The sequence below is a fragment of the Apis cerana genome, linkage group LG4 (genome assembly GCF_029169275.1).
Source record: "Apis cerana isolate GH-2021 linkage group LG4, AcerK_1.0, whole genome shotgun sequence".
In the NCBI taxonomy this organism is placed as follows: Eukaryota; Metazoa; Arthropoda; class Insecta; order Hymenoptera; family Apidae; genus Apis; species Apis cerana.
In genome coordinates, this window is record NC_083855.1 from 5460212 (window position 1) to 5480218 (window position 20007).

The 20007-nt window shown below is 22.5% G+C and overlaps 7 protein-coding genes and 1 long non-coding RNA gene across 18 annotated transcripts; 3 read left to right on the plus strand and 5 right to left on the minus strand.

The window, feature by feature from the left end:
• Positions 1 to 381: 381 nt before the first annotated feature.
• Positions 382 to 1729, plus strand: LOC133665986 (uncharacterized). The gene is made up of 3 exons (XR_009829496.1): positions 382 to 522; positions 583 to 668; positions 1260 to 1729. It is a non-coding gene; the product is annotated as an uncharacterized LOC133665986 (long non-coding RNA).
• A 2112-nt stretch (positions 1730 to 3841) lies between these two features.
• LOC108003396 (GPI mannosyltransferase 3) lies at positions 3842 to 6427 on the minus strand. 2 transcript variants are annotated; one of them, XM_062073752.1, is made up of 3 exons: positions 6056 to 6410; positions 5744 to 5962; positions 3842 to 5428 (listed from the first exon to the last, which is right to left on the minus strand). In XM_062073752.1, exons 2-3 carry the CDS (start codon positions 5916 to 5918, stop codon positions 4446 to 4448), a joined length of 1158 nt encoding a protein of 385 aa, XP_061929736.1. In that variant the 5' UTR covers positions 5919 to 5962; positions 6056 to 6410; the 3' UTR covers positions 3842 to 4445. The 2 variants fall into 2 exon arrangements, with proteins under 2 accessions (XP_061929736.1, XP_016921103.1); XM_017065614.3 differs by having other exon boundaries at positions 3842 to 5962; positions 6056 to 6427.
• LOC108003397 (E3 SUMO-protein ligase ZBED1) lies at positions 6428 to 11222 on the plus strand. The gene is made up of 4 exons (XM_017065615.3): positions 6428 to 8110; positions 8232 to 8647; positions 8723 to 8877; positions 8969 to 11222. Exons 1-4 carry the CDS (start codon positions 6827 to 6829, stop codon positions 9289 to 9291), a joined length of 2178 nt encoding a protein of 725 aa, XP_016921104.1. The 5' UTR covers positions 6428 to 6826; the 3' UTR covers positions 9292 to 11222.
• Positions 10818 to 12324, minus strand: LOC108003399 (transmembrane protein 138). 3 transcript variants are annotated; one of them, XM_017065617.3, is made up of 4 exons: positions 11454 to 12324; positions 11303 to 11375; positions 11045 to 11219; positions 10818 to 10966 (listed from the first exon to the last, which is right to left on the minus strand). In XM_017065617.3, exons 1-4 carry the CDS (start codon positions 11585 to 11587, stop codon positions 10860 to 10862), a joined length of 489 nt encoding a protein of 162 aa, XP_016921106.1. In that variant the 5' UTR covers positions 11588 to 12324; the 3' UTR covers positions 10818 to 10859. The 3 variants fall into 3 exon arrangements, with proteins under 3 accessions (XP_016921106.1, XP_016921107.1, XP_016921105.1); XM_017065618.3 differs by having other exon boundaries at positions 10818 to 10960; positions 11454 to 12165; XM_017065616.3 differs by having other exon boundaries at positions 10818 to 10977; positions 11454 to 12165.
• Positions 12325 to 13347: 1023 nt separating this feature from the next.
• On the minus strand, positions 13348 to 17998 carry LOC107996032 (dynein light chain roadblock-type 2). 8 transcript variants are annotated; one of them, XM_062073761.1, is made up of 5 exons: positions 17965 to 17990; positions 16282 to 16482; positions 16130 to 16208; positions 15794 to 16042; positions 13348 to 13610 (listed from the first exon to the last, which is right to left on the minus strand). In XM_062073761.1, the coding sequence occupies exons 2-4, from the start codon at positions 16282 to 16284 to the stop codon at positions 15831 to 15833; spliced, it is 294 nt and encodes a 97-aa protein (XP_061929745.1). In that variant the 5' UTR covers positions 16285 to 16482; positions 17965 to 17990; the 3' UTR covers positions 13348 to 13610; positions 15794 to 15830. The 8 variants fall into 8 exon arrangements, with proteins under 8 accessions (XP_061929745.1, XP_061929743.1, XP_061929744.1 ...); XM_062073759.1 differs by having other exon boundaries at positions 13348 to 14838; positions 17965 to 17985; XM_062073760.1 differs by having other exon boundaries at positions 17778 to 17977.
• On the plus strand, positions 13409 to 15443 carry LOC108003400 (XK-related protein 6-like). The gene is made up of 4 exons (XM_017065620.3): positions 13409 to 13711; positions 13780 to 14101; positions 14173 to 14328; positions 14391 to 15443. The coding sequence occupies exons 1-4, from the start codon at positions 13409 to 13411 to the stop codon at positions 14867 to 14869; spliced, it is 1260 nt and encodes a 419-aa protein (XP_016921109.1). The 3' UTR covers positions 14870 to 15443.
• Positions 16815 to 17783, minus strand: LOC108003401 (NAD(P)H-hydrate epimerase). The gene has a single exon (XM_017065621.3). The coding sequence runs from the start codon at positions 17729 to 17731 to the stop codon at positions 16943 to 16945; it is 789 nt and encodes a 262-aa protein (XP_016921110.1). The 5' UTR covers positions 17732 to 17783; the 3' UTR covers positions 16815 to 16942.
• A 117-nt stretch (positions 17999 to 18115) lies between the features above and the next one.
• LOC108003402 (BRISC and BRCA1-A complex member 2-like) lies at positions 18116 to 19875 on the minus strand. Its single transcript, XM_017065622.2, has 4 exons — positions 19521 to 19875; positions 19140 to 19441; positions 18688 to 19065; positions 18116 to 18631 (listed from the first exon to the last, which is right to left on the minus strand). Exons 1-4 carry the CDS (start codon positions 19606 to 19608, stop codon positions 18251 to 18253), a joined length of 1149 nt encoding a protein of 382 aa, XP_016921111.1. The 5' UTR covers positions 19609 to 19875; the 3' UTR covers positions 18116 to 18250.
• Between the last annotated feature and the right edge of the window lie 132 nt (positions 19876 to 20007).

The following is a 20007-nucleotide window of genomic DNA, read 5'->3' on the forward strand; positions in this document are numbered from 1 at the left end:
GCTAGAGAGACCCTCTTGCTCATTCCCGTGCGCTTCGTTTCCCGCACGGTGAACTCAGTACATGTTCGTGCAACAAGGATAGTTAACATCGACGAAACGAACGTACAAGACAAGGATCGAGCAAGTCACGTTGAAAAAACGCGGAAACTTCACACGATGATAACGGACATTGAATGTTTAAATTCGAGAAACTTCTTTGATGAATATTCTCTTTACAATGATTTGTGAAATTGGTTTCAGAATACTAGATTCGAATGTCGCTGCACGTTGCCATGACGAAAACGGAACAGTGCAGGTTAAAGAGGCGAAGGGAAAGGCAGGTCAAAGCAGCGACGCACTGGCCAGGTGCGCAGACATTCCACTCGCCTTGCGGTACGCTCACCCCTCTTTCCCCGGCCGCGATTATTTTCTACTTGGAGCGCCACGTTTATTTCTTCATGGCGGATCGAACGATATATTCGATACATCGAACCGATCCAAAACGATAGTATTGTGTGTATGAATGAATTCTCCACGAAGAAGGTAAACATTCGAAGTGTAGAATGTTCGTCCCTTTTGATCAGGAATATATATGGTTGACAGATTCGAAGAAGTACAAGGATGGTGATCGAAAGAAACAAAAATGGCGGCACTTCTGAGTTATAAGGAGCCTCTATAAATGATTACAGGTACGTATATTGTCGACTATGCCCTCGATTCGAGGTGCTCCCTCCATAACATGATCACGGCCTTGATAATATGCGTGTATATGTCTTATTTCATTTATCGAGATTCTCTTTTTCTCTTTCATTAAAAATTGTGGATTTTTACAAATACAAATACAAGTGCAAATACTAATAACTAAAATATATTTAATATTCTGAAAAATAAATTGAATATTCAATACAATTTGTTTACATAATGATCAAATTAATCTTCTTTTTTTAGTTTAATTTAAATCAGATTTATTTATCTATGGAAACGGAAGACATATCAATTATTAATATTTTTTCTTGCTCTCTATTTAATAATATTATTGTAAGCTATTTAACGAAATATATATCTATATATGTACTTATTCATTAGATATGAGAACTGAAAAATGATAAGTCATTTAAGAAATCTTTTTTATGTTTATTTTCAAACATGTTGATTATTCACATAGAAAGATTAAAAATCTCGTATCAAATTTTGCAAAATTAAAATTTTAAACTACTTGTTTGCTATATCTATTATAAAATTCGTATAATTATATATAAATACTAATATTATATCTATAGTTTACATTGAATTGAAGGAGAATGAAGGAAACCTAACAAGCAACAGGTTGGCACGATCTCTGTATGGGGTGGGGAAATGAGAGAATAAGAAGAGCTATGTAAGTACTTATAGACAGAGAAGCAGAAAACGGGAAAGCAATCATCGTTGGATTTGGTAGGAATATCCGTAGAAACGAAATGCTTAGCACTACGTAAGAACGATATCGTGACAAGGAGACCGGATTGGTCGGTCACCTGTTGCCCGCTAGCTGTGATTGGTCGGACTCGACAGCGCGTAACGACAGCCAGAGGAAGACAAGTGCATTGTCGGTTGGTTTATGATGGACCAAGATCAAAAATAAATACTATAAGAATGTTAATTTTATATAATTTTGTTATATATATTTATATACATATATATATTATTTGCTTTTCTTTATGAAAAAATTAACCATATTGAGATACAAAATAGATATATGTTTATTCACATAGATTTTTGTTAATTCTTGTATTAGAATAGTAACCAAATCCCGATTATTATTTCAATGAATTATTTACAATGAATTAAAGCTGTTTTTTTACAACATAAATATTTATCAGCATTATCTTCGAATTATTTACATTTCCGGATAAAATTTGAGAACTTGTACGTGAGATAAGAGAAAGATATATATTTGATGAGAAATTTAATTTATTTATTTAAAATATGATTAATGTTAAACGAAATGAACGAATGTGATAAATGAAGATGAAATTTTTGTAAATCGAATAGATATAGAAAACTGAATAGATGACAAGAATTGCGCGAGACTAAAGTCTACACTTGAGGAGCAAAGTCTGCGTTGATGATGGAAGGAAAGCCGGTTTACAATATCGGACTCTGAACTTTTCGTGTCTATATCTAATATCGATTCTCTATACTATTATGCTGTTACAAAATAAATGCAAATTTTAAGTGTTTTGTACATTCATTTAATGTTTTAGGGTTTTTAATGAAATCTTTTTTTATCTGAAATGGCAAGAATCAAGAAAAATAAACAATTTATACATAATCAAAATCATGATTACAAAAATTATTAATTATAGTCAATAAAAGATAATAAAAATAATTGATATTTTGTACCATAAATATTTATAGCAAATATAGAAAAAAAAAGAATATAAAATATAATTATAATAAATATAATAGAGATTAAGTTTGTCATACGAAATTGATAATTGAATATTTATAATATTTGTAATTAAATATATATATTGATAATTGTCATACGAAATTGATAATTTTCTTAATAATGTAAAAAATTATTATTTATTTAATATTCATTCTTTTAAAAAAAAAGCGAAAGAAAATAAAAGATATAAAAGAATTAGTTTTCAAGTTAGGAACATCTATCTATCAGACATTTATTTCTTATGAATCTCAAATCCCAAATCCGATTTTAGTTTTATCTACATATATCTAGAATTACTAATTGGTAATGTCAACAATTAATGTTTATATAATTTAGAATTAATTATAAATTCAAAAATTACATGAAAAAAATTTTTGTTAAATAAATTGATAAAAATAAAATATATTATGCAAAAATTATTGTATAATTTAATCTGATGTTTATAATTTCAATGTATATCTCATTTAATTATATAAATAATTTTATATGAAATTAATATATTTATATAATTTATGTTATGGAATTAACATAATACAATAAAAAGAATAATAATCATTATATTAAGCTATAATAAAAAGGAAAAAATATTTAAAATAAAATTTGATATATTTTTAATCGTCGGTCTTTTTTAAATCATTTATTTTACACATCAAAATATTTCAACGTAATAGTTGAGTTTCTTATATTTTGTGATGAACAATTCATTTTGGATGCTCTTTTACGATAGAGAAGGAAGGGGAATGGATTCACCGTTGCACAGAACTTTCTCTCTGACAAGGATTATATCCATACCTTTCGTACACGTAGCCATACGTACGTAACTTTCAAACCGTCACAAATCACAATACTTCTTCCGCAATGAATTGTTCCTTACATTAAATTATAATGCTATTCGAAATTGAAGAAATTTATCAAACATATGTACATTCCGATAATTCGTTTAAAATTCTTTCGATCGATGAAATGAAGTATAAAATAAAATTTCTAATATGGAAAAACAGCTATGAAGGAAGAGTATCATGATAGAGGAAAGGACATGAGAAGAAGTTGAGAGAGAAAAAGACAGAGCTGGTCGCTGACCCGCTCGGAACGTTGACTCCATGTAGTCAGTCCCCTCTTTATATTTTCTTCCATCCCACTTGCACCATTTTACTGTACCTTCGATTATAGCCACGAGTTACCTTACTTTACTTTACGATATTTTACCACGTCCGTTTTTCTTTATTCGCAGTTACGACTACTATATTCTTCGATTTAACATCTTATAGATAACATCTTTTCTTTATTTCTCGACATATTTAACTAATTTCTGTCTGTCTGTCTGTTTCTCTCTCTCTCTCTCTCTCTCTCTCTCTCTCTCTCTCTCTCTCTCTCTCTTTCTCTCTCAATAATAAGGCATGATGTACTTTTAATTTTAAAAAAAATCAGAAATTTTCATTAGTTTTGTTTACTTTATTGAAAATTATTTGCCAATTGAAATAACAATCTGTTTAATTCTTATATATTATATATATATATATATATATAACATATATATATATGTTTAATTCTTACTAATTCTATAACTTTATATTGATATTCACATAAACAATATAATAATTAAATATTTTGATATTTAATATTATAAAATAATATCACAAAAAATCCTTATTCAATTAATATAATTAATATTGAAATCAATATCATTGTACATATAAAGATTCTAAAATTCGAAACTATTTAATATAAATTAATCTTTCAATCAATTCAATTTTTTATCATTAAAAATCGAATAACAATCTATCGTATTATCTATCGCAGCTTTTTATATTTGCAAATTATGATTTTAATAAAAATTTTTTGATTTTTTTTTGACCTTTCTTATTTTCTATTTATTATATTTGGTTATTACATTTTATCCAATCCATCATTCGATAAACTATAAAATTTAATTATTTTTATTTTATAATTTTATTATTTTTATTATTGTATAACTTATAACTATTATAATAAGTTATTCTAGTTATTCTATTAACTTGAAATTGAAGTTATTTGTTCATTTATGTTTATATATATAAATATATTTTCCATAATTTGATTGTGGAAAATGTGTATAAAAAACTTCTGATAACAATTGATACTGACTTAAAAATCGATCTATTTTTGGTACAATATTATCAAACAATATTATATAATTCGGAATAGTAATATTTTTATTAATATCATAATTTTCAACCAACCATTGCATTGGATTTGTAAAAAATATGTCTGTTTCATCCATATAGTTTATGTTATTAATCAAATTAGGTTCACAAGTTAATATTTTAATAGATACATTTATATGTAAATGACTATATAGAGGAGTAGCATGACATGGAGTTAAAAATAATATATTGTTTATATTCTCATTATTAGCAATTTCTTTATGAAGAATATTCATTACATCCAATGATCCACGTTGATGTATTAAATTAAAATAAAGACCAGGTAATACATTAGATAATATTAAAAATCCTACAAAAATTTTTCTTGCTTTTTTCATAAATTTCATATTTAAATGGAATGTACAAGAAGTACATATATATATACACATTGGTAATAGAGGTAATAAAAATCGAAATTCTTTATGAGACAACAAAGAATAAATAGTAAGTGTCCAACATATAACAAATAACATAACTGCTTGATAATGAAAAAAAGATGGGTGTTTCATTATTTGCCAAATACATAATAAAAACACAATATAATAACACCCTAAAAGTACTGGTAATCCACATATAATATACCATAATAAATGTTGCGTACCATATGAATTTCCAATTTTATGAAGTATATTCATACGAAAAAACTCCCAAGGAGAAATGACTAAAATACCATAACAATAAGTATCTAATAATATTGAAGTTATGCAACAAATAATGCAAATCACACTATATTGATATATTATTTTCCACTTATTTTGTAAATTTGTATATAAATGATAAAAACATAATGGCAACCATATAACAATAGCAGTAGGTCTAATCATACATAGGAATCCTACAATCCATAAATACTTTATAGTTTTAATATTGTTATCACGCCATGGAAATATTGACAGAGCTATCATAGTACATGTAGTTTCTATAGTATTTATTAATGTACGTGTAGCACAATAATACCAATACCAATTTATACATAAACTATACAATGTCCATTTGTTTTTAGTCCATTCATAGAATTTATATTCTCCATAAGCACTGAAAATTGCTTGAAGAATTCGAGGTATAGTTGTTAAAATTATTACATAATCCATGGATATCAATGTCAATATTCTATATATGATAGATAATAAAAATGGATAAATATAATTACGAATTTTCATAGTCCATTCCCATGTGAGATATCCATATCCAAATGCTAAATGATGAGCAACTTCTAATGATTGCCAATATTCATCTGGTACATGGGCAGTTTGAACCATAAAGACAGAAAATAACCTCCATAATATTAAATATAAAAATATTTTCATTTTTTTGGTTACATACATTTTTTATAGTTTAAAATAATTCTAATTAAAATTAATATATCACACTATAAAAATAATAAAAACTTTTATAAGATATAAAACGATGTGGAATAATACAAATAAAATTTTAGGTTAATTTTCCAAAAATAAGTATTTACTTCATTAAGTATTAATATTTTGTATTCACTTGTGTTTTCATAAAATTATATATTTCATAAAATTTCCTTTATTTTTATTAATTATTAGTTATTATTAACAATTTTTTTATAACAATTATATTTTTAATAGAATAAGAAAATATTTGATATAACAAGAACTGTTTTTACATTCAATCGAAAAATAATATATTTAATATATTAATATTAATGAAAATATTGTTTATAGTTTTTAATAATCAATATTATCTGAATAGCGAAAAATATTACTTTTTAATTTTTATATAAATACGTTTTTACGTTTCTTCTAAAGAACAAAATAAAGAATAATCGATACAGATGGCGCTTCATCGAAACTATACTATTTTATGGAATCGATTAGTTGAGAACTCTACGTAGCGATATTTCTTTGAGTAAGTGAACTAAAGTCGATAGCATCGTTACGAGAGGTGGTCGATAACCGATCGTGCATCGTTCTTTTCGAAACGAGAAATTGAAGTTCGATATCTGTGAAATAATTCGTCAAACATTGCTTTGAGATATCGTAGTATTCGCGGTAAATTTGTTATTCCTTTATAACCATAAAAAGACGAGAACGTAAAAAGGATTATGCATCTTTACAAACAAATATATTTTAAATTATGCAACAAAAATTTTCTATTTTGACGAGAAAAAACGCTATGAAATATTACAATTGTGAGAAATATTGTATATGTATATTTTAATATCTAGAAGATAAGACGTACCGGTACCTATGTATTTTGAATTACAATTATGGAAAATAAACCAATAACATTGCCTAACAACAGAAAATCTGCAACAACAGATGATTCGAAAAGCGAGATGCAAATGGTACTCGCCAAAATGATGGAAGAAAAGTATACTTATACTTATAAAAAATTAGTAGTACCTATGTCAATGAGAAGTATTTACTGGAAATTTTTCGGATTTCCAGCTACAGATGATGGAGATATTCTTACTAAAGTAAAAATCGTTTGCATATTATGTAAAACTCAAATTGCATATAATCGTAACACCAGTAATTTACGTATGCATTTACAAAATAAACATGCTCAAGAACTTTTAGAATTAGAAGCTACTAATCCTCCACGCAGACAAGTACTTTCTCAGGAAACAAAAGAAAGAAGAGCACAAAAAAAATTATTAAAAACAGGTTTAACTTCTACTCAACATATTTATACTACTAATGCAGATGGTACTGTTCAAATAGATGGAGATATTCAATTTGTAACTGATCCAAATGTAAGTTTATCTAATATTGAAGATGATATCACAATTGGTCAACCTTTAAGAGTTATGATTAAAAGTGGTTCTAATATTGGAAGTAATAGTCAAAATGTGGCCTTTCTTATGCCAGAAGATAATTCTATTAATCAATCAAGTATTGATGGAAAAACTGTATCAGATGCTATAGCTGAATTTATTATAATGGATTTACAACTACCAGAAGTAGTGGAAGGACGAGGTTTCCAGAGATTAGTTGCCACTTTACGTTCACCTTGTGAAATTCCAAGTAAAAATAAATTAGAAGAAGAAATTATTCCAAAGATATATGATACTTTTCGTGAATCAGTAGCAACAACTCTTTCTTGTATTACAAGTGAAGTAGGTTTGACTATTGAAGAATGGAAATCAAATTCTGATGAACGATTTGTTACTGTGTCTGTATATTATCAAAACTCTGGTGAACCAGTGTTAGAATGTAAAGTGTTAAGTACTATTCATGCTCCTTTAGATTGGGAGGAATCTCAATGGGGTAATACAATAGATTCTTTATTACTTGACTGGGATTTGAAAATAGAAAGGATAACTGCAGTAGTAGTAGCCACATCTAGAACAGAATTACTAAATGCTTTAACAAATCGAGGATTGACATTAGTTCCTTGTTTACTTTATACCTTACAAGTATGTGCTCAAGCTTGCTTTGAAAGTCCAGAAGTGGCAACAATATTATCAAAATGTAGAGCAGCTATTGGAGCTATTATAAGTCATCCAGCTGCATCAGCAGCATTAGCTATGCAAGAACAATTATTAGAAGTAAGTAAATTTTATTATTAATAAATCATTTAAATTAATTTATATATATATATAAATATATTTATAATTTATATATAATTTAATTTATATTAATTTTAAAGTATATTTAATGTAATTATAGCTAGAAGAAAATGCTATGTTAATGGATTATCCACCTGTATGGACATCAACATACAATATGCTTGAACAAATGGTTTTACGTCGTAATATTGTAACATCAATTTTGGAGAGCATGGAAGGTGTGGATCAAGAAATAGTTGATTTAACAAATGATCAATGGAAAATTGTAGAGGATCTTGTAAATGTACTTGAACCATTTAAAGTTACTATTATGACACTTAGTGAGGAGAAAATGCCATTGATTTCTTTATTAAAACCATTACTCTGGCAACTTGTATCTTCTCATCTTAAAATAAAAGAAAATGATAGTGAGAAAGCAAAATCTTTCAAAGAATCATTATCTGATATGCTTTATGATAGATATGCAGATTATAATGTTACTCTTTTACTTCAAATTGCAACTACTTTAGATCCAAGGTAGTTACATATTACTAAAATAAGTTCTATTTTAAGTGAAAAGAAATATAATTAATATCATATGGTATATACTAGGTTTAAACAATTACCATATGCTACTGAAGAAGACAAAAATTCAGTAGCAACTGATATAAAAGAAATGTTGACAAAATTAATACAAGAAGAATCTGGTGATAGTATAAGCATCAAAGTTGAAGAGGAACCTTTAAATAAAAAAAGTCGTGTATCAGGTAAAATTTAAATTATGCAATGATTTTGATTTTTTAAATTTTTAATAAATATACATATACGTTTAAATATACATATTTTAATTATACTCAGGTATGGAATTTTTACTTGGAGGTTTATGTTCAATAAAAAGTGGAATGCCTGCAGAAGAAAAAGCAGATCTTGAACTTGTACAATATCATTCTGAATCTACTGCACCACTTGATTATTGTCCTCTTCAATGGTGGGCAAAAATTTCCGCAAAATGTCCAAATTTAGGAAAATTGGCTTGTAAATATAATTGTGTACCTGCATGTTGTGCACCACCCTCTAGAATTCCAGCAGAAGTGCAAGTTTTATATGATACAAGGCGAACGGCCTTACCTCCTCATTTGATAGATAAGTTACTCTTCCTTCATAGTAATCATACTGTATGAAGAAAGCATTAAGTTCAATTGAATTATAATGTTAATAGCTTTTATATAATCTAAGTTTAAAATGAAACATTTAGGCGAATTTGAACGAAAGAATAAGCCAAGTCAGTTATTAATTTAAATTAGTTTTAATATAACATCAATGTATTCCAATTTTATGACATATAATTTATTCAGCTACTGTATAAAGCGTATATTTTTCATTTTTACTTTTATTTAACTTATCAGAATTTTACATTTTCTAAAAGTAAAAATCGAAATCAGAATGTATAAGTTTGTTAAATATCTTACAAAAGAGAAATATATTTATTTTCACAAAAATATAATATTAACTTCATATTTTGAAATTGTACTTCAAATGAAAGAATATTCGGAATTATGAATACAGTCTTGTTTTATTATTCAAATGAGCCTAAGATAATAAGATATCATTAAATTAATAAAAATTCACCAGTCAAAACAGTTGTATAGAATATTTTAAAAAACTAAAAAATAATAAAAATTCAATAAAAAGATATTATTTATAGAAATTAAAAAATAATAATTTCATATTTGCAACACATATGATGTATTATGATATGCTTTATAAAAATTCTTAAATATAAAGCATTGAAAATAAAATATTAATGTTGTAAATATTGCATAAAAATGCAAAAATAAATTTTTTACATCTTTGTATTTTTTACAAAGAAATATTATTAATATTTCATCTAAAGTTAAAATGCGAACATAAAATGATTGATAAATAATTTATAATAAATTTACCTTTATACAGTAAAATGTTAAATTAAGTAACATTGTAAACTTCATATCAATATTCTTTTTATTTCTAATAATAATGATAAAAATGATGAGATACTTTAATAAATAAATTATTTGATAATTTTCCTACTACTTTGTCAGTAATACACTTCACACAAGTGTATTTATGTGATATTAATTTATATTTTCTTTAAAAATATTAAAGTAGTACAAACTTAATATTTTATACTATGAAATAGAATTTATATTATAAATAATACTTGTATTATTGATATATTTTATTGATGTATTTTTATTTGTTTAATGACTTATAATTTAATGGTTAAATGTAATATAATGTTGTATAATATGAATTACATATGCATGTGCTTCTTATTATTTTAAAAATTGATATTTATATTTATAACAAATTGTACAAGACTTTATATTTTATTTTTGTACAGTATCAATATAATTGTAAAAAAATACTATAATAATACATTTTATATTGTATATAAAGTGAATTATTTTAAAAAATACATTTAAAAATATATGTTACTATTGTATATTATATCTACAGCATATCTATCATACTTAATTATTTTTTAAAAATTTAGATTAAAGTAAAAAAAAAATTTAAATTTGCAATTGTATTCAAATAAATTTTATTTTAATTATATTTTTTTTGTAAACAAAGAAAAGATACTTACTATAACAAAAATCAAATTTCTTTGTTATCTTACGTTTCTATTTATTTATGTTTTTCTATTTATTTCTAATGAAAATTTTTTATTAGTTTCTTTATTATAACATTTAATTATAAATATTAATTATGAAAAAATGAATTGGCTTTGAGTCCATGTTGAACTTTCATAGAATCTTGGATCTGCGATTCGAAGAGATGCCCTCTTATAGAAATAATAGTATAAAACTGCAACTTTAATGTAACTAAATATAAAAGAAATTGTAAAAAATAATATATGTATTTAAAAAATATGATTGAAAATATGTTTACCTCCTCTATGTAATGAATAGAGTACATGAAAATTTGTAGTCCAATAATATTTGAGAGGTGATGACCAATGCAGCTTAATATCCCATATATGTAAAGTAATGCTTAATACCATATATATAATACACAATATTAATGTTATACGAAATTTTGTATATAATAATTGTATTAATCCTATCTGCATGAAAAGGATATATTTTTTTTACAATATTATTTAAAAATTAATTTTTAAATTTTGTTATAACTTTTAATGATAATTACCTGAAAAATGTAAGTAGAAAAGAAGTTAACTAGTAGAAGTGTGATAGTCATAATAATACATATATCTTGAGCCCTTAAAAACAAAAATTAAGTTCAATTTATATAAATATATTTATTTTTTTACTACAGTGCAAAAGTAAAAAATACATACACATAGAGAATTAATAAATTGATTGAATTTGATCTAGAGAAGCTAGTAAATGAATTAACAAAGATATCAAAAAGTAATATTAAATATTGTATAATTATAATGACGAGATATCTTTTAGTATTTATTGTATTCATTTATTATGAAAAAATAATTCACTGATATAATAAATAATTCATTTAATCAACAATTTTCTTTGTGGTTATATCTTTATATTCTATGAGTTGCTATGACAACACAAAATCGCATATATTTGTGTTTAGTATTAATATACATTTTTATTAATCATAACATGTAATTTTTCAAGAATTCCAAAATTTTTTATATTATAAAATTTATATAATCTTTTTCAATAAATAATAATTTATTTAAAAAAATTATTTTTACTTTGTAAAATTTTATGATATTGATATACATGATGAATTTGTGATAAAATTCACATATATTATATAAATCAATATAAATATAATAAAATATTCAAATTAATATAGAAAAAAATACATTATACTAGAATGAAAAATTTATTTGAGATATTAAAAAAATTATAATTTCTTATATTACAATTTTTAAATTAGAAAACAAAAAAGAACTGCAAAATATTTATATCCATAGAATAAGATTTATATCCAAGAATAAAAAAATTATAATTTGTGAATGAATTAAAATTTATAAAAATTATGTACGAATTTCGTTCACCAATTAATAAACATAAATTAATAATTATGCATTTTTTATTTACTTTTTTAAATAGAGAACTAATGTTAATAACAAATATCTTAAAGACTATCAAAGAAAACATTTATTTAATAAGATTTGAGATTTTATTTATGATTAAGAAATTTGAAAAGACTTTGAAAATTAAAACTCTATACATATTTATTTCATATAGCGTATATATATATATATATATAAAATTTTTTGAATTATATTATTTAACATAATAACATATAATATAATTAATATATATATTAATAATATAATATATATTATTATTAATATATATTAATTTTATATATATATTAATTATATTATATGTTATTATGTTAAATAATATAATTTAAAAAAATTTTTTAAATTAATAATATTTCGTAAATATAATTTTTACAAAATATTTAAGTAAAATATTTATTTTTCGTAAAATATAATTATAAATATGAAAGTTCTTTAAATTTTCTTTATTATTCTAATTTTATAATTCTAAAATAAATATTTGAATTAATATAGAATTAATATTAATATAGAATTTATCTTATGCTTTAAATTTCATACATTATAAATCTATAGTATTAAAATTATGAAGTCCCTAACTCTAATATATTTCATATAACAATATATTCAAAGAAAGTGTGTCATGGCAGAATCAATAATAATTCGTACACTTTCATAAAAGAAAAACAATTAAATATGTATTTTTTTTTATTTACTTATATATATCTTTTATTTATATAAAATATCAAAAATAATATTAAATTATTAAATTTCAAAAATGTTATATGTAACATAATAAAATATACAAATTCAAAATATACAATATAAAAATGAAAAATTGTATTAAATTTTTAGTGCATTTTTAATTATAACATTTAATAGTATAAATTTAATATTCATTATGACATTCAATAATGTATTATATGACGTATTAATAAATTAAAAAAATAAGTTAAAAGTAATTGTATTTATTAAAATATTATATTTATTTATTAATTAAAATAAATAAATAAATACATATATATTTCATATTACAGATAATTAGTCAAAATAAAAGTTATATATAATTTTTATATAATATAATGAAAATTCTAAAATGATAATAAAAATTAAATCTTTATAGTTTAACTCTGTAAGGTTATTTTTAATATAAAAATATTATAAATTTTGAATAAACCAATAATTAAAATTTATAATTCTTAACTTGTTATTACTATTTATTATTAAAGATTATTTGATGATACATAAATATGGAAATTCAGACTAAACAATTGCATACAAGACAAATTATTGATATTTTTCCTATATTAGAAATAAATATTGATGATGTAGATGTTCCTTTGAAAAATCCAACTGTATCTTATTTGGATATTTTTTTCCTTATATCTTCAATTCTTATGCATATTTTGGATGTAGCAATTGATATAAATCTTGCAATAAGATATTTATTAGCTGAAAAAGTAATATATTTTACATGGACAACTGTTTTTATTTTTTTACCTTCATTTATAAATGTTATAATTAGTAGAAGAATGCAACAACAAGATGATAAGGTAAAAAATTATATTGAATAAAAATATTACTATAATTAAATATGTAATATTGTTTTATTTTTTCTTAGACAAATGAAACATCAGATTCTACTGATCTTAAATGTATACATGCAATATTATCAAAAAAATTGTATTGCATTATACTTATAGCATTTCAATTAACACCAGTGTTACGCTATTATCGAACTTTAAAATATGCTCTTAATGCTTATAAGTTCAATAAACAGAATAATCGTAATGCTCAAAGACGATATTATCTCAAGATGCTTAAAGAAGATCAAGATGTTGCATTATTAAGAGTATCTGAATGTTTTCTTGAAGCTGCTCCTCAGCAAATTTTACAACTAACTATATTATTAAAACATGACCACAATGATATTAATTTTGAATGTATGTTTTTATACAATTCATTTTATAATATTAATTAAGAGGAATAAAATTAATATTTATCTACATTATAGTTGTTCATCAAATAGCTAGTATTACTAGTTCACTTGGAAGTATGGGATGGGCAATGGCTAATTATCATCGTAGTATTAGATTGGCTCAACAAGATAAGCTAAATATTAGTATTATAGGAATAGTTTTACAATTTATATGGCATTTCTGTATAACAGGTGTGTATATATTGATTATTATACAAAAAAGTTAAAATTTAATTTTTAAAATAATTTTTCAGTTTCGAGAATATTATCTCTAAGTATTCTGGCAAGTATTTGGCCAATATATACTATAATTGGTTGTATTTTTCATTGGATAAGTATGACTCTTTGGATTATTATTGATTCCCATGGTATATTGGAATTTTGTAAAGATTCTAATCATGCTCCACATTGTTCCCCAAAAATTAAAGAACGTATTTATTCTATATTATTTTCTATGGTAGTTGGTGTAATACATGTGTTCATATATCTAAATACAATAGATGGTAGTACATTACTTAAACATGTATTCTTTTACATAATTTGCTTTCTTGAAAATATAATAGCAACTGTTATTTGGATATATGTTTCATCAAATGAAGTTAAAAATTCTTGGTATTTTAATATACTCATTATTTTTTGTGTTATACCATTTTTATTAGGTATAATAGCTATGATTATTTATTATGGTGTTTTTCATCCATCCTTAAAGCATCAAAATTGTATAGATAAATGATTTTTAATTACTTTTATTTACAATATTTTAGAAAAATATATTTAATTTATGTGTAATTATGTAATTTATTCCATAAAAGTTGTACAAATATTATTACAAATTAGTAGTATTTTATTATTATTTTTAACATTTTTATATTAAATCAATTTTCTAACTTTATTATAAATTTTAAAATTGAAAAAATAAAATTGAAATCATTTATAATATAGTATTTGTACAATTTTTATTGTGCTCTCTATAATTTTATTTATAATATATAATTATAAATATATCAAAATCAAATAATAAGCTCAAAAATTATAATAATATTAAATTTAAATATTAAATATTGTATAAATATTGTAAATCTCTATATTTTATTATATGTATATTTATTTATGTATAAAATATTTTATAAAGTTTTATAATAAATAAAATCTGTTATTTTTATAATATCTATATATTATAAATCTTTTTGAAATGAAATCTTCATGAAATTTTAATATTACACATACATAATCTGTATAAAAATAATAAAAAACATATAATAAAAAATATAAAAATAAAAAATAATAAAAAATAAAAAACATTTAAATTCATTTAAAATATTATATAATAATAAATGTTTCTTAAATAAAAATTTTAAGATTTATTAAATTTTAATGAAATAAAAATTTATTTTAGAAACAATATGAAGTATTGAAATTAATTATAACACAAATGGTTTAACTATATTAATTAAATTACAATTTTAGTTTGAAATTTATATTTATATATAGGTGATTTAATTATGCTTACATCAATTGCTTTGCAGTGCTTGAAACTTTGATAATAATATCAATTTCTACTATTAATTTATAAATTAAAAAGTTTTTTATTTAAAACATTATATATTATATATATTAAAATAAACTATTTTAAAAAAAATAATTTATCAATAATTACCAAAGCATATAATATTTTATATTTTAATTTCTGATTATCAATCAACTGGATTCTGTATTACTATGAGTATAAATTCTTTATCTGGAGCAACCATAATTTCATGTTTTTTACTACGAATACGTAAGAAAGTAAGATCATTTGTTGGATCCAAATCTCGTACTACAGATCGTGCTTTGTCTGACAGTTGACTTATTAATCCTGCATATTGAACTGTGGTAGTATTATCCAATGTAGATTTAATTGGGATACCTACATAAATTTTTTTTAAGTTTTACACAATAATTTATATAAGATATTAAATATATCTTTATATAAGATATTAAATATGCTATATACCTTCTCCATTAACTACAATTGTTCCAACTACTCCTTTATGTGATTGAATGCGTTTCATAGTTTCTTCTACTTCTTGTGCCTTAGAAAAGATATGTTAACCTAAAGTATTTAATATAATTTATATAAAAATACATTATTTATAATAAACCTACCATTTTTTAAATTTATTAATTTATTTTTATTAATTTATATATTATCATATATAATATAATAATAATTATAAAATCCGTAATAATTTATAATGAATTTGATATTAATAAAGTATCACTTGGATTGTATCGTCTATTAGTTATTCATATGTTTCTATCTACATTGAAGATGTATAGATGTTACTTTCTTAGATTAACCGCCATCTATATAAAAATAATATACGCATATATATATATATATATATATATATATATATACATACATATGAAACGGTAAATTTAAATTAAATCATATATACATGTATATGAAGTAATATTAAATGGAAAATCTATTATAATATAGATGAAATTTATAAAATAAAAATATATGAAAATTTATTTTTAATATTAAAATTATATTTAGTTTTTGATTATAAATGTAATATATATTAATTCAATTTTCTATATTTGATTTTAATAAAATATAAGTTATTAACAATAAAACATTTTGTAAAAGATTATTTTCTTTCAGGAATTTTTCTTTCAGTAACTATCTATTTTTTTTGCAATTCTTTTTTAAAAATTTATTTTTAATTATTATATGAATACATATTTGTAATACAATATATAAACTTTTAAATATATTTAATAAAAAAAATTATATAATTAAATCTTATATAAAAAATTAATTTAATAAAAGAATTAAGTCAGTTTCTACATATTCAGGTAGATTAAGATTATATGTTTTTTCTAATTTTTTTGGTACAAATCGACCACCTAAGTAATGATATTTTCCTTGAAACTTTTTAGCACACAATTTTGGTGCTGTTAATGATACAAGCATTTCTGGTTTTATTCCACCTTCTGGTGGTCCATCTTCAACATTCCAACCTGATGGTATATCTATGCTACATATTGGAATAATTGTATTTTCTAATAAACGAATAATAGGTATAAATATATCTTTTACAGGTGGTTTAAAACTAAATCCAAATAATGCATCAACTATAAGACCATATTGATGCAATTGTTTTGAAGCAATATATTCTACATCATTTTTTAACAAAGGAATATCATTTTCAATGCATTGATGTAGCAAATTTTCATATAAAATATTATTTGTTCTTTTTGGATAATAAATTTCAGGAAAATATCCAAATTGTTTTAAGTGTCTAGCACAAACAAGTCCATCACCACCGTTATTTCCTGGACCACAACAAATCAAAATCTTATGTACAGAGTTTTTTAGTGATGGATAAGTTCGAGCAATAGCAATAGCACAACTTTGACCAGCAAGTTCCATTAATTGATCAACACTGAATTTGTATTTTTCAAATAAATCTTTATCTATATTCATGCTTTCCGTTTGATTCAAATATTTCACCATAGTGGCATATAATGCTTTTCCAAAAGAGAAAATAAATTTATTATTAGATAAAAAGGGTTTTATATAACCCTTAATATATAATATCATTTATTAATTTTATTACATATAAATATATAAGAAATAATATTATAACCTCTTATAGTATATTAGTTACTTGATTTATAAATATAAGTAAATGTTAATCTTATTATAAAATATTGATTATTCTTGTTATATAATATTTTTAATAATTGTATATAAAATTATATATGTCAAATTAATTTTATTATATTCTTTAAAATCTTTTCGTAATTTTATAATTCGCAAAACAACGAACTGACCTCGATGTTTTTAAAACTACTTATATATGTGACGTATATATTTTTTTGTTTCATTAAATATATTATATAAAATTGAACATAAAAAATTGTTGTTATTAATTATATAAAAAACAAATATTAATATTATAATAAAATGAAAATATTAAAATAATTTTTTTATTTGTAGTATTTTATTTATTGTTATTTTAATACATTTATGCAAAAAAAAATAATCTTGAATATGTACAATAAAAGATTTATATTATAAATAATTATAATAACTTATATTATTTAATAAATTAATTGCTTAACCATGAATTGCTGAACAATTTTTAATAGAATTGGATTTAAATGTTTCTATATTTCGTTGAATGAATGTAAGTAATTGGGTTATCATAACATGTGGTGTCCATGTGAATTCATAAGGATAGTTTTTTACTTTTTCTCTATAAACAGTATCCTGTGATGTTGTATGATATATTGAACATAATTCAATAGTAGGTGGTTCTCGAGGAAATCCTAATGGAAGATGAATATATAATACTACATAGAAGTCATTTTCACATAGTAAACATGATACATAAGTATATTTTATACTATCAAATTCTAAAATAGCCTCATATTTTAGAAGTAAAAATGCTGCGATATACTCTCTTCTTTTTTCTAAACTTTGAATAACTGAGTTTACCTACAATAAAAATATATTTTATAAACAATAATAACAAATGAATTAAAAAAAATTACCTTTGCTGCTATAAATTTTTTTATTTTTAATATATAATGTATTAAATGTGTATCAGATGGAAAATAAGGTACATATAATTCAACTACTTCACTAAGAATTCCTTCTAAGGATTTTGAAAACTGCAATTGTGAAGTAATACGATTCCAATCTGTTCCAGAAAATGTTACAAGAAGCACTGCAACATCACTCTCTGATTTGCAAGTACGAATTTGTAACTGAGAAAGATCCACTGATAAACTTATTAAAAATCTTGCTTCTGTTGGCTTAGAACTAAATGGTAATAATATCATTTCAATATCTTCTTGTTTGATTTCTTGTGAAGTCACAAGCATATCATATTCTATTTGTAATCGAGCTTGTTTTTGAATTAATTGTATCTAATTTATGAGAAAAATATATAAATTTAATATAATTTAAATGTTAATGAATTTATAAACAAAATATTACAAACCTGATGTTCCTTATAACATGATAAAAGTTCTTTAAGAACATTCAATAATGCATTTTCATCATTGGGATTCCATTTGGCAAGACTAGGTACTTTAACAGATAAAGTATCTACATCTATATCTGCTAAAAAAGTATTATCATTAAATATAAAATCAGGGCCCATTTCAGGGCATTGTGAATCAAAAAACACATTCCACACTAAATTTTGTTTAGCATATGGAATAGACAATTTAAAACGATCTCCTTGTTCTTTTCCACAACTAGACGATAAAGAATCTATTTTAATTGTCTCACAACAAACCCCTTGCAAAAAAAAGAATTAAAAAATAAATTAATATAATATAAAATTATAATAATATACATTTTATGTATTGCAACTAACCAAGTTTTTCTGTCGATAGAACGCGAATTAAAAGTGGTTCAATATATGAGTCAATGGCAGTTAATATTCCACACTGTTGATTTAACATCGTAACAATTTTTAAAGAATTTTATAAATTCTTTTATAATATATAATAAAAAAAGAGTTTTTTTTATATTTATTATATAAATATGTTCAAGATTATATATTATAAGAATCTTTAAAAAGTAATATACGTTATGTATATAATATTATTTTATTAAAAGATTTTATTATTTTAAGGTAAAAATTTTTAAATGCACACGAAAACGTTTGTCTTTGATGTTCAAGATTTTTTTTCACTATGGTACCGTTCAATTAATATATATGTATTATATATATAAATCCTGATCAAATACCAACATATCATATAATTATATTCCTAGAATATAATCTAGTAAATTTATTTTCGATATAATATGGTTTTTTTAAATCATATTAAATGACTTTGTATAAAATTTTAATGATC

Excerpts from the sequence above, each read along its gene's own strand:
- LOC108003400 (XM_017065620.3), top strand. The coding sequence starts at position 13,409 with ATGGAAATTCAGACTAAACAATTGCATACAAGACAAATTATTGATATT. Across the intron at positions 13,712-13,779 it reads TGCAACAACAAGATGATAAG|ACAAATGAAACATCAGATTC; the intron begins GTAAAAAATTAT and ends ATTTTTTCTTAG. Across the intron at positions 14,102-14,172 it reads CAATGATATTAATTTTGAAT|TTGTTCATCAAATAGCTAGT; the intron begins GTATGTTTTTAT and ends TCTACATTATAG.
- LOC108003401 (XM_017065621.3), bottom strand. The coding sequence starts at position 17,731 with ATGATATTATATATTAAGGGTTATATAAAACCCTTTTTATCTAATAAT.
- LOC108003397 (XM_017065615.3), top strand. The coding sequence starts at position 6,827 with ATGGAAAATAAACCAATAACATTGCCTAACAACAGAAAATCTGCAACA. Across the intron at positions 8,111-8,231 it reads TGCAAGAACAATTATTAGAA|CTAGAAGAAAATGCTATGTT; the intron begins GTAAGTAAATTT and ends ATGTAATTATAG. Across the intron at positions 8,648-8,722 it reads GCAACTACTTTAGATCCAAG|GTTTAAACAATTACCATATG; the intron begins GTAGTTACATAT and ends GGTATATACTAG.
- LOC108003399 (XM_017065616.3), bottom strand. The coding sequence starts at position 11,587 with ATGAATACAATAAATACTAAAAGATATCTCGTCATTATAATTATACAA. Across the intron at positions 11,220-11,302 it reads TTTCTACTTACATTTTTCAG|ATAGGATTAATACAATTATT; the intron begins GTAATTATCATT and ends CTTTTCATGCAG. Across the intron at positions 10,978-11,044 it reads CTATTCATTACATAGAGGAG|TTACATTAAAGTTGCAGTTT; the intron begins GTAAACATATTT and ends TTTTATATTTAG.
- LOC107996032 (XM_062073761.1), bottom strand. Across the intron at positions 16,043-16,129 it reads AATTGTAGTTAATGGAGAAG|GTATCCCAATTAAATCTACA; the intron begins GTATATAGCATA and ends AAATTTATGTAG.
- LOC108003402 (XM_017065622.2), bottom strand. The coding sequence starts at position 19,608 with ATGTTAAATCAACAGTGTGGAATATTAACTGCCATTGACTCATATATT. Across the intron at positions 19,442-19,520 it reads TCTATCGACAGAAAAACTTG|GGGTTTGTTGTGAGACAATT; the intron begins GTTAGTTGCAAT and ends TTTTTTTGCAAG. Across the intron at positions 19,066-19,139 it reads CATGTTATAAGGAACATCAG|ATACAATTAATTCAAAAACA; the intron begins GTTTGTAATATT and ends CTCATAAATTAG.
- LOC108003396 (XM_017065614.3), bottom strand. The coding sequence starts at position 5,918 with ATGTATGTAACCAAAAAAATGAAAATATTTTTATATTTAATATTATGG.